Source organism: Canis lupus, chromosome 22, assembly GCF_003254725.2.
Source record: "Canis lupus dingo isolate Sandy chromosome 22, ASM325472v2, whole genome shotgun sequence".
NCBI classification, from domain to species: domain Eukaryota; kingdom Metazoa; phylum Chordata; class Mammalia; order Carnivora; family Canidae; genus Canis; species Canis lupus.
Genome location: NC_064264.1, coordinates 2,483,063 through 2,496,957, shown reverse-complemented (window position 1 = coordinate 2,496,957; position 13,895 = coordinate 2,483,063). Strand labels below are relative to the sequence as shown.

General features: G+C 34.8%; 1 protein-coding gene across 5 annotated transcripts in view; it reads left to right on the top strand.

Annotated features, from left to right (window-relative positions):
* Positions 1 to 13,895, top strand: part of FNDC3A (fibronectin type III domain containing 3A) — a 175,523-nt gene that overhangs the window by 112,627 nt on the left and 49,001 nt on the right. For all 5 annotated transcript variants that reach the window (XM_035704449.2, XM_025478344.3, XM_049099193.1 and 2 more), the window contains 2 exons: positions 3,752 to 4,021; positions 5,451 to 5,509. In XM_035704449.2, coding sequence (XP_035560342.1) covers positions 3,752 to 4,021; positions 5,451 to 5,509 — 329 coding nt within the window. The remainder of the gene's footprint in view (positions 1 to 3,751; positions 4,022 to 5,450; positions 5,510 to 13,895) is intronic.

The window sequence follows — 13,895 nt, the reverse complement described above, 5'->3', positions numbered from 1 at the left end:
TTCTTTCCTATGCATTTAAATATCATCTGTATGCTGACAGCTGTCAGATTTGTGTCTCCAGCTAAAACCTCGCCTCTGAGCTTCAGACTTCTATTTCTAACTGCCTTCTTGATAACTTCACTTAAAAGTATTATGCATATCAGTTACATTGGTTCTAAAACATAAATCTCAATTATGTAGCCTGCTTTTCTTTGTCATCTTCATCTTGATATTGGTACCACTTTCCACTCAGTTTGCTCAAGTGAAAACCACATGATCGAATTTATTCTTTCTTCTTTAACCCCCACATCAACTGCTATCAGTTTTATTTTCAGAAGCTCCAATTTTTATCTACTTTTTTCCACTACTACTCAAATCTAGTCTGCTATCAGCTCTTGTCAGGATAACTGCAGGAGCAGCTGCCTTCCAGTTGGTGTTCTGCTGTCATTGTCTCATTATAGTTAGAATAAAATCCTGAACCTTCTTCTAGACCACGATTTCTGCACATCTGCACTCTGGATGTTTGGGAACGGGTGAGTGTTTTAGAGTACAAAACTGCATTGTAGGATATTCAGGAGAAACCATGCCCTCTACCTACTAGATGCCAGTAGCATACAACTCCTCCTCACTCTCCCCTATCCTCACCCAGTTGTGACAATCAAAAATATCTCCAGACATTGCCAAATGACCCATAGGGACCAAAATGAGCCTGCTTGCCAGCCCCCTGGCCTGGACAAGACCGTGTGCCCTGTGACCTTGGACTGCTTTTTTCCCACTTATCCCTCCCCTCCCCTTCAGTTTTTCAAAACCTCCAAGCTCCTTTTGCCCCAGTGCGCTGCATACATGTCCTCTCTACCAGGGATGCTCTTTTTTCCGTGGAAGGCTCCTTTTTTTTTTCCCCTTTAGATTTCCGCTTTCAGAGGGAGCCTCTGTGACTTTACCTTATCAATCTCTCACACTGAAACCTGTTTCTTTCACAGAACTTGACACAATTTGATTTTTTTTTTTAATTCACATTTCTTTCCCCCTGACAACTAAATCTGTTTTATTCATCACTTGCACTTAGCAATACCTATCATTAATGCTTAGTAAACTTACAGAATAAATAACTCTAAATACAGAATTTTAATTATACAGCACAGCCTCTAAGTGGTAAATACATTATATATCACATCCTATATATATTTTTCAAACTTACTTCTCTTGCCCAAGTAATGCATATTGATTCTGTAGGACTGGGTAGGGTTTGGGTTTCTGCATCTCTAATAAACTCCCAAGTGAGGCTCCTACAGTGGTCCAGTCAAAACTTGAGTAGCAAGAGTTTATACTACAAATCAGTTTCATCCTCCTGTTTACTTCACTGCTCATTTTTTATGACTGACTTCTTTAAAAGGTGTTTGAGAAAATTACAAGAAAAAAACTAGATGTTATAATTACTGCTATTTCACATTGTTAAACACCCACTGTTATTCAGAGAGGATATTAAAATACATGGATATGTTTCACAGTGATGTGAAGGAAAGTGAAAAACACAAATCCACAAAGGGTACAAATCTAAAAAGCTAGCTATCCAGTGATGGAAGACAAGTCATGTTGTATTTGAGGTTATAAGCCAAAGTGTCTATCAGTAGATCCAAATAACTGACAGTAGTTTTATAACTAGTAGCAGCCTCCATGAAAAGGAAATTCTAGCTATTTCATAAAAATATATGCACAATATGAATATTTGATACAAATGTTCATACAATATGCTGTCTTTATGTCTAGCTTTTTTTTCACCTGGGCTGTTTCTTTAAGGCTTAGTTCAGAAGTGTAGCATGATCAGTACTCTATTCCTTCTTATGGCTGAAAAATATTACATTATGTGAATATAATTTTGTTTATCCTTTTGTTCATTGATGGACATTTGAGTTGTTTCCACTTTTTATCCATTTTGAATAATGATGCTTTGATAGTTGTATACAAGTTTTTGTGTAGACATGTTTTCACTTCTGCTGGCATATACCTGAGAGAATAGCTGGCTTATATAGTAATTCTGTGTTTAACTACTTGAGAAGCTGCAAAACTGTTTTCCATAGTGACTGCACCATTTTACATTCCCACCAGCAATGTGTGAGGGTCCTAATTTAATTTCTCCATATCTTTGCTTAAACTTACTACGGTCTTTTGAATCTAGCCATCCTGGTAAGTGTGAATTTGTGTTGCATTGTGGTTTTGATTTGTTTGTTTCTCGTTACTGATGTTGAATATCTTTTCATTTGCTTATTGGCTATTTTACATATCTTCTTTGGAGAGTTGTCTGTTCAAATCCCACTCCCATTTTTTTAGTTGGGTTATTTGTCTTTTTATTGTTAAGTTGTAAGAGTTTTGATATGTTATGGATTCAAGGTATATGATATAGATGTTTTCTCTTACATTGTGTTCTCACTTTATCAGTGGTGTCCTTTAACGCAGAAAAGAAAAATTTTGGTAAAATCTGATTTTTCTTTGATAGTTTATCCTTTTGGTGTCCTAAAAAACTATTATCTAAACCAAAGTCAAATGTATTTGTACCTGTGTTTCCTTCTATGAGCTTAATAGCCTTACTTCCTACATTTAGGTCTTTGATTCATTTTAAGTTTTGTATATGGTGTAAGGTAGATGTCCAGACTCACTCTTTAATGGATAGATATCCAAATTCCTGTGTTTTTTATTCTAATGTTCTTTTTTTTTTTTTAATTTTTATTTATTTATGATAGTCACACACAGAGAGAGAGGCAGAGACATAGGCAGAGGGAGAAGCAGGCTCCATGCACCAGGAGCCCGACATGGGATTCGATCCCGGGTCTCCAGGATCGCGCCCTGGGCCAAAGGCAGGCGCTAAACCGCTGCGCCACTCAGGGATCCCTATTCTAATGTTCTTGTACATATAATACTAATTTCAAAAATATTGTACTAATTTTCTTAAAACATTGATAAAACTTTACTGAGATTTTCGAGCCTTTTAAAAAATATTTTTCTCATTACAGATTTTAAATTTAAAATAAAAATAAACTCTGGAACAGGTAACAATATTTATGGAGTGTATTGATTTTATTATAGTGCTTTGTGACTTTTTTTTAGAATAAATACTTTTTTATTTTTTTTTTTATTTTTTATTTTTTTTAATACTTTTTTCTAAATCACAGCCTTGAGTTTGTGATAACCGGAGATGCAGTGTTTTGTACCTTGAATCTATTCTTAGTAAACAATCCTACTTATTTCTTTGTATTAATGCCTATAACTTTATTTTTCAGTGATGGTTTGGTTTGGTGCTTTTCTTTGGTTTTGTTTTGTTTTGTTTTTAAGTCATAAGGGAATTTAGACAGGTGATGGCTTTCTGTTTACCTATTTCATATGTTTGAAGTTGAAAGAGTTGCTAAAAGTGATGGCTACAAAAAAGTAAAGAAAAAGAATTGTACATACTTCAATTCAGGTCTTACCCCACCTATGTTTATCATAACATACCACCAAGGTACTTCTGTGGAGGGTTAATAGTTAATTAAGAAAAGATGAAGAAAAGAAATGTCTCTGGAAATTTATTTGATGTATATAATTATAATCAAAAAGCTTGATTCTGTCAGTTGCTGGAGAAACAGAAATATCTTTGTTCTGCAAAATTATTTTTTGAGATACTTTATAATAGTTCTTATACAAGATAATGATAAATTGTTTTCCTCTTCCTTTTTTCATGTCATAAATGTATTTGGAATAAATGACATTTTTAAATGTTTTTATTTTTATTTCTTCCTAGATGCTCACTCTACACATGGGAGGTCCAACTTTAGAGATGAAAGATCTAGTAAGACATATGAACGTTTGCAGAAAAAATTAAAGGATCGCCAAGGAACACAGAAAGATAAAATGAGCAGTCCACCATCATCACCCCAGAAATGCCCTTCTCCCATAAATGAACATAATGGGCTTATAAAAGGGCAGAATGCTAGTGGTGCAAACGTAGGGTCAGCAAAGAATAAGTCAGGGAAAGGGAAAGGTGGTGCACAAATTGGTACAGAAATAGAAGGTAACTATTTAAAATAATATTTAAAAAACTATTCCTTTTGGTACTTTTCGTTGTTACTTAATCAACTAAAAGTATATTTTTTTCAGTTATTTCATCATGCTTCATTTAAAATGTAGCTTAGCAACTCTTCCTAAATGTGTATGAAGTTTTAGAATCTCAAATGTTTCTACGGTACTTTTTACAATTTGGGAAAGCCCAATTAGTAATTTCACATAAATTGTAAATTTTACTAGCCAAGAGAAATTTCTCTCGGAAAGGAATACCCTAATAAAGTTCATCCAGATTCCTTTTCCTATCTTTCTGGGCTCTTTGACAAGGCCGTGCTCGTTTTTATCAAACTCTTTATTTCTTTCTACTTCTTTATGTATGAGTATTCTTCATTACTTTCTTCAGAAGTTCTTTTCTTTCAAAATCCCCTTATTTCCCTTGGACCTTTCTTTTTCTTTCAAAATCCCCTTATTTCCCTTGGATTTTAAAGGCTAAAAGTCATAGGCTAACCTATGACTTCCACCATATGAACTCTGAGCACTACTTCCTTTTGTTATAATTTCCATTCCCCACCAATACATTTAATGCTTTAACAGCCTCATGGTTTGTACATTAATATTTATATTTAAAATATTCTCCCATATTTTTGAGACCTTCTGATCAATATTTTTCAGTATTGATGTTAATAAGAGTTAAGCTAAAGTTTCGGGTATATCAGTTATGGATAGAAGTTATGGTCAAGTCAATTATATTTTTATCTTGGGAACCACAGTTAAGGCCTGTCAAGAAACAAACACTTGGGCGCTGGGGTGGTTCATTCAGTCAAACATCTGACTCTTAGTTTCAACTCAGGTCGTGATTTCAGAGTCGTGAGATCAACCCCCATATAAGAACGAACTCTGTTAACTTGTTAACTGTTAAGAGGTGTGAGATTGGGGCACCTAGATGGCTCAGTCCAGTGGGCCTCTGCCTTCAGCTCGAGTCATAATCCTGGAGACCTGGGATCAGGCACCACATCAGGCTCCCTGCTCAGAGCCTGCTTCTCCCTCTCACTCTGCCTGCTTGTGCACATGCGCGCTCTCTCCCTCTCTCTTCTCTCTCTGTTAAATAATCTTTAAAAAAAAAAAGGGTAAGGTTGGGAAATGAGAATTCCAGAGAGTATTTTTTACAGCTATGAATAAAAATATACTTTCTATAAGAAAAATTTAATGACTGGTTCAGATATATAAAGCGGCATTATAATTCGGGATCACAGTTAAAATCGAAATAGAAACTGAAGCAGAAGAATCCTGAAGAGACACAAACTGCTGAATATGCACTAAAGTAAAAACTAGGAAATAAAAATCTCAGATTACCAACATGGTTTTAGAAGACATATGTGGAGGGAGAGGGATGATTGTACTTAAGTTCATTTTTTAAATATTCTTTTATTTTCTTTAAGAAAAAGATGAAGAAACTAAAGCTTTCGAAGCACTTCTTTCCAGCATTGTCAAACCAGTGGTAAGTATTGCATGTATTCTCTTGACATTTATATTAAGTATTATTTACATAGGATTTTGGTAATATTTTAATTCAGGCCTTGCTTCAAACTTGAGTATATTAGGGGCACCTGGCTGGCTCAGTCGGAAGAGCACATGCTCTTGCTCCTGTAGTCTTAAGTTCAGGCCCCCACATTGGGTGTAGAGATTACTTAAATAAATTTTTTTAAAAATTTTTAAAAACTGTAAATATGATATCAATAACGGGTCAATATAGATCTGACATAATGAGAAATATGTTGATCATTGAAGCAGAGTATTCAATCAAGAATTCATTTTTTAAACTAGGATTTAGGGGCACCTGAGTGGCTCAGTCGGTTAAGTGCCTTCCTTTGGCTTAGGTCATGATCCCAGGGTCCTGGGATCCAGCCCAAGTCAGCTCCCTGCTCAGCAAGGAGCCTGCTTCTCCTTCCTGCTGTCCCTGCTTGTGCTATCTTCTCTATCACATAAGTAAATAAAATCTTTAAAAAAAAAACAACAACTGGGATTTAATATATGCTACATGACATTGGAAATCATTAGAAAAGACAAAGATGTAATATATAGTATGGGTATGACTGATTATCAGTTTTTTAAAAATCTATTTATATGATTTCCATAAGAAATACATTCAGTTAACTCCAGATGCAGAAAGAGTTAAAAACGGTAGAAGAGGTTTTTATTCCCCATATGGATGTAATAGAAAAAATAAGAAAATCAGCAAAAGGTGTGGCAGCCAAAGTGACTACATAAAATTTCCTGCTTATTTTCTATATAGCCTGTATGTATAAAGGCTATCATCTTAATTAGGAAAAACATTTGCATCAGATTTGACAAAAGATTAACTTTAAGTGCTCATACAAATTGAACTTTTTATTTTACTATTTTTTTAAGATTTTTTTTTCTTTTTTTTTTTTTTTTTTTTTTTTCAGAGAGAGAGTACATAAGCAGGGGGAGGGCAGAGGGAGAAGGAGGTTTCCCACTGAGCAGGAAGCTCAGTGCTGGGCTCTATCCCAGGATTCTGAAATCATGACCTTTACCTGTCTGAGCCACCCAGGTGCCCCTAAATTGAACTTTTTAAACCCATTAAGACCCTAAAGTATTTTTACTAGTAATCAAAAGAAATATAAATTAAACTTCTCTGAAACCATGAGGTCCCATTTCTTAGTAAAAAGTTACACAAACAAAAATGGTTTTTGTAGCACTAATATTAACAATTTTTAAAATGCATAAATTGAGATATTTTTATTGAACAGAACTATATAGCCATTTAAAAATACGATTTTAGGGATCCCTGGGTGGCGCAGCAGTTTAGCGCCTGCCTTTGGCCCAGGGCGCGATCCTGGAGACGCGGGATCGAATCCCACATCGGGCTCCCGGTGCATGGAGCCTGCTTCTCCCTCTGCCTGTGTCTCTGCCTCTCACTCTCTCTCTCTGTATGACTATCATAAATAAATAAAAATCTAAAAAAAAATACGATTTTAAAGGCTAAAAACATGCAAAGATGCTTTTGTAGGGAAAAGTACTAGTGATCAAACTATTTGGACACCATGATTACAGTCTTGTAAAGGAAGGACTTCAGGGGCAGCCTGGGTGGCTCAGCGGTTTAGCGCCACCTTCAGCCCAGGGCGTGATCCTGGAGACCTGGGATCGAGTCCCATGTCGGGTTCCCAGGATGGAGCCTCCTGTCTCTGCCCCCCCCCCCATGAATAAATAAATAAAATCTTTCTTTTTTTTTTAAACGAAGGACTTTAGAAAAAAGGAAACTAGAAGGAAAAACCAAAATGTCACAGTTGTACAGATTAGTAATTTTCTTTTTCTGTTTTTTGTAAAAGCTATATCTTCACTCCATTTTAAAAGTAAGCTAATAGATCTGCCAGTGATTAAGATTGAATTTTTATTTTATTATATGTGAAATCTTTTATGGTAAAATATGAATATAGTAACTAGAAATAAATTCCTTTTTCCCACTCCTCTGATTTAGCCACACCTAACAGTTTGGGTTTCTGATTTCACTTCATTTTTATGTGCTCATCCACCAAAATATATTCTTTTCTATTGTCTTTTTATGAAAAAAAGGATCATGCTGTACCCTGTTGTTCTATGGCACATTTTTTTCACTGTGCTATGCCTTACCAATCTGTGTTATTACATTATTCTTTTAAGAACTAGATTTTCAGTCAGTCAAAATATTGGCATGATAACCAATCACAAATACTTATTGAGACCTTACTATCAATAATAAAAGGAAATGTAAAAAGAGCCTTTACAGAAATAAAGGTAATGTGATGCATTACTGAGGCGAGGGGAATTAAATACAGCAATCAGGAAAACCTTCTCTGAGCTGAAGAGTTAGAAAGGTTACAAGAGTTAGAAGGGATGGGAGAGGGAAAGCAGGAATAATATGGGCAAGTTTACCAGATGGAAAGAACCATTCTCATTGGAGTGTAGTGAAATGGAGGAAAGAGAAGTATAAGTAGTGGTGGAAGTAGACTACAGGGCTTTCTCAGCCAGGATAAGGCCATTTATTAAACATTGATAAAAATATTTCTTGATTTACAAAACAAAAACTTCTATCTCTTCTTTGTAAAAAAAAAAAAAAAAAAATCCATGGCAATATAACTTTGTGCTAAGTTACCAAAAAAATATTTAATTTTATTTTTGTAGGGAAACAGATTAGAAAAATTGTTGTTACTCTCTTCACCCCCTCTCCACAAAAGCTTACCTTTTAATTTTACCAAACCATTTTAGGATGTTTGAGTAAGCCACTTATCTAATAAACTATAGTCCTACTTTTTCTGACAACTCTAAATAATAGATTTGGATGCTCTGGTTTTCTTTCATTCTAATTTAGGTTCTCTGAAAAAATTGAGCTTATTCATGTAAAGTAAGGTAAACATACACAGATTTCATAATAGCTAACACAAGTTTACTAATGTCAAACTCTGTTTAAAGTACTTTGAAAACAAAAGAAAAAAAAAGTACTTTGAAAACATACGCTTTATATAATTCCTAGAACAACCTTCTTTGTATTCTTTTTCCTAGTTTACAAATAAGGAAACTGAAGTGAGAGGAAGTTTAATAAGAAATTCAGTCAATATGTATATCCATATGTATATCGCTAAATTAATTAAAAAGGAATTTGCATGTCTTAATAGAATCAGTATATGAATGAAATAATAGCTAATAGCAGCATTTACTTGGTACCGTATATAATAAAAGTATAATTTTTCAGGCCATCAATCTTGAAACAGTTCTTTTAAAGAAGTTTTGCCCAATATTATGAGGAAGATGTAATTTTGTAAAAGAAGTCCTGTATCTTAGAAAGAAAGTAATGCTGATGGTTTGGTTTGGTTTGGTTTTTGTTTCTTTTTATAGCTTAGGTAACGATAGCCGTTTTACTAAATTACTTGTGAGCTGCGAAGTATAGGTCGGGTGTGGGTGTGTGTGTAGCTGTTTTTGCATACTCTGGTTCATTTAGAGCGCCAAACTAAATGTATTCACTTACTCCATAAATATTTGACCACTAATAAAATGCTACAAGCTGTGCTAAAAGCTGGAGATGGAATGAAAAGCAAAGGACAGGCATGGCCCTTGCCCTCAGAACTTAGGTTAGTAGATTAAATCATGCAATAAATATAAAATTATATCTGTGGAGTACCAGAACAGAGATATAGTTCTGTAAGAATATATAATAGAGGGACTAGGCCTTGACAGGGGTGTCAAAAGAAGTATCACTAAGGAAAGATGATGAACTGAAATTTAAAGAAAAAGTACCCACCACTGTGAACTGTGGGTGGGGGTGGGAGTTAGTGTGGGGACAGTATTGCAGAATAACCAATATTTGAAATATAATACCATTTTACTTTATTTTATGGAAAAAGAAATAGATTCAGAAAGGTTGGGTGACTTGTCCAGTCAGGAAAGAATTCTTGAGTCGTCTTGGTGCAAAAAAGGTAGTTTTATTAAAGCACAGGGACAGGACCCCTTGGCAGAAAGAGCTACACTGGGATTCTGAAGAGTGACTGGTTATATACTCTCAAGTTGGGAGAGAGTTAGGGATAGTGTGAGTCTCTAAGGAATTAGACATTGTTCAGATTGCACTCATTCTCCTTGGCCTCCCTGCAGTATTTGACACCGTTAAATAGATAGTATCACTTACTATCTCAAAACCATTACCGTTGTCTTTCAAGACATGACTCTCTTCCTCTCTCCTCACTCCTCTTACTGGTCCTTTATGTTTTTCTTTTCCCCCTAAACTGTGATTCTCATGGGAGTGAAATTACTAGAGAGCTTTTCAGAATACGTACTCATACATATAACTTGGACAACCAGCTTATAAGGCATAAGCTTAGGAAAAGAAATTACTCATTCTTGTAAAAATTATCCATTTCTTTTCTATCAAATTATATTCCATCCCAAGTCCTTTAAATTTTTATTTAAAATCCACTTCTCATGAAGTTTTCCACACCAACTCAGTGTAATTACTCCTTTTTTGTGCCTTAACATTTATGTGCAAGTAATAAAATACCTTTTTAATAGACTGAGTTGGGACCAATACTTTATCTGTAAAAGCAAATTATCTAGAAAAGTTGAACTTAGTGTGTCTTAATTTTTTTAACTATTTTTTCTAAATTCAGCATACTATCCTGGAAGTCCATTTAGTTAAATGTTTATAGATTAGTTAAAAATTTAGTAAATATTCTACCATTGTTATTTCTTAGTTTTGACAAAAATGCATTATTATGTAAGATGTTAACAATAGAGAAAGCTGGGCAACAAGTATACAAGCACTCTGTATACTTGTCATCCCAACTTTTCTGTAATTTTAGATTTATTCCAAAATAAAAACCTTTTTAAAAATACTATATTTGATTAGTTATGGTAAATAGATCATCTCACTCAACCACTCCCTTTTATAAGTGTGACCTGGGATCCTAAATGTTTGAAAGTTCAGTATCACCAATCAAATTAGCGACAGGTCTTTTGCCTTCCTACTTAGGGTCATCTCTACCACCTATAACTCTTCATGATGTAGTCAGTCCCCACGAAGCCTGATAAAGTAAGCTTCAAAAAGTGGATGCCAGTTAATGCTATTGACTGACCTGCCTTCAGAGTATTTTTCACTTAACTACTCTCACAGTTTACCACAGGATCATCTCATAAAATCAAGACATTCTGAAGATGGTACATATATGTACGTTAACACTGTTTAAGAGAAAAAAAACTTGCACAGTTACAAATTAATAGCAGATGGACTTAGGTTAAAACAAGGAACCATCTTTAAGCCCATTATAGTACTAAGACTTTTTTAAGGTAGTAAGACAGTAGGTAGAATATATTTCTGTGGTTTGACAGCAGAATATATACACTAATAGCCTTCTAAATTTATTCAGGCTTTGAGAACTTTGAAAATGGGAAAATGTTAGGCTTGTGGAGAAACCGTTTATTCTGCCAAATTCAAAACAGGGGTGGTCTTCATCCTAGTGGTTAGTGGTTTTATCTTAGATTTAGAAACACTACTATAGGGGCACCTGGGTGGCTCAGTTGGTTAAGCGGCTGCCTTCGGCTCAGATCATGATCCCAAGGTCCTGAGATGGAACCCCATGTCGGGCTCCCTGGTTGGTGGGGAGCCTGCTTCTCCCTCTACCTCCGCTGCTCCACTGGCTTGTGCAAGATAGGACAGTCATTAAATATAGATAATTTTAAAGCAAGCCTTTACATTAGAGTCTGGCTGTGATCTGATAACCTTTGTTACCAATCTTTAGTTTAGTCTCTAGACTTTTTTTCCCTCTTTATTACACTTTTATTATAAAAGAGTACATACAATAAATTATTCCAGTAATCCAAAATGTACAAAACCTTCTGTTTTTTTCTTACAATTCTCCCTGCATCCCACCACATATATGTACAGAATCCCCAGAGGTAAGGATTAGTACATTTGTATGGTATATTTTCAGGTATTTTTGTGCGTTTTTAAATTTTTTTAAAACACCTGAGATCATAGCATATATACTACCTTGTAGCTTTCCTTTTTTGCCCTGTTACATAGCATTAGTATATTAAGGACATGTTTTAGATGTCAGCACATACATAACTACCTCATTGTTTTTTGAACACCTGCATAGTAGCATGTTAAAAGACTGTACCAGTATTTCCAATTTCCTGCCATTAGTAATGGTGCTGCAATAAATATTCTTAACTATATGTATTTACGTACTTTTTTGTAACTTTGTAGGATATTTTCCTGAAAAAAGTTCCTAGGAATTGAATTATTGAACTACAAAGTAAGCACATAGTAAATGTTTATGAACGTTCCCAAGTAGCTCTACACAGGGATCATACCCATACATATTCTTAAATACATTTAAGAGAGTGCCCCTATCTCCAAACCCTTAATACAATGGATATTACTAGCTTTTAATCTTCCCAATGTGTTAGTTGAAAGTTGATACCTTGTTTTAGTTCACATTTATTTAATAATGAAAGCAATTACACAAAAATAAACTCAAAATGGATAAAAGATCTAAATTTGAGACCTGAAAACATAAAACTCCTAGAAGAAAACATGGGCAGCAGTTCCTTTGACATAGGCTGTAGAACATTTTTCTACATATGTCTCCTTAGGCAAGGGAAATAAAAGCAAAATTAAACTATTGGGACTACATCAATATGAGATACCATTTTACATCTGTCAGAATGGCTAAAATTAAAAAGACAGGAAATAACAAGCATTGACAAGGGTGTGGAGAAAAGGGAACCTCTGTACACTTTGGTGGGAATGCAAATTGGTGCAGCCACTGTGCCAAACAATATGGAGGTTTCTCAAAAAATCAAAAACAGAACTACCATATGATCCAGTAATTCCATTACTGGGTATTTACTGAAAGAGCTAAATCACGAATTCAAAAAGATACATGCACTCCTTTGTTATAGCATTATTTATAATAGCTAAGATACGGAAACAGCCCAAGTATCCATCCACAGATGAATGAATAAAGATGTGGTACATATACCATATACACAACAGAATATTACTCAGCCAGAGGAAAAAAGAATGAAATGTCACCATTTGCAACAACATGAATAGACCTAGAGGGTATAATGCTAAGTGAAATAAGTCAGAGAAAGAGAGATATCATGATCTCATTCGTATGTAGAGTTTAGAAACAAAACCAATGAGCAAAGAAGAAAACCAAAAATCCGACTCTTAAATACAGAGAACAAACTGGTGGTTGCCAGAGGTGAAATTAGTGTGGGGATAGATAGATAGATAGATAGATAGATAGATAGATAGATAGATAGATAAAGGGGATTAAGAATACACCTATGGGGGGAAAAAAAAAAGAATACACCTATGGGGGCAGCTGGGTGGCTCTTGACTTGAGCATGGAGCCTGCTTAAGATTCTCTCCCTCTCCTTCTGCCGCTCTCCCTTCCCCTTTTCCCCTCTCCTCCTCTCCTCTTCTTCCTTCCCTCTCCTTCTCTAAAAACAAAATAAAACAAAAAGAATACACTTATCATGGTGAGCACTGAGAAGTATATAGAATTTTTGAATCATGGTGTTGTACACCTGAAAGTAATGTAATACTGTATGTTAAGTATACTTCAACCTATTTCTCCAAACCTTTACCTTAACACAATGAAGATAATACTAGCTTTTTATTTTATTTTATTTTTTTTAATACTAGCTTTTTAATCTTCCAATCTGTTAGATGAAAAGTGGTACTTTGGGCAACCCAGGTGGCTCAGTGGTTTAGTGCCGCTGTTGGCTCAGGGCGTGATCCTGGAGATCCAGGATCAAATCGGGCTCCCTGCATGGAGCCTGCTTCTCCCTCTGACTGTGTCTCTGCCTCTCTCTCTCTCTCTCTCTCTCTCTGTCTCTCATGAATAAATAAAAAAAATTCCCAACTTAAAAAAAAGAAAGAAAAGTGGTATTTTGTTTTAGTTTACATTTATTTAATTATAAATGCATTTACACATCATTTCTTACATTTTCCTTTTATGTTTATATTTCTTTGGTCAGTCCATGTCCTTTGCTCATTTTTCTCCTTTTTATCTTCTTATTATTATAAGACACTTTCTAAATTGAGGAAATGAACCTTTTTAAATAAAAGTGGACTTTTTTTTTTCCATTCTTTTTACCTGTATATGGTGTTGACACTAATAGTTGTGAATGGCCTATAATGGCTTTTAGATTTAAAGACCTTTAGTATTGAACTCATCTGCCCTTTCACAACAAATTACATCTCATCTACAAATGGACCGGTTTCTATTTGTGAGCCATCTTATATAGGTAGATAACAGATATATTTTATGTAATCTTGAAATCTCATTGGATTTTCACTGTTCATTACGCACATTTACATT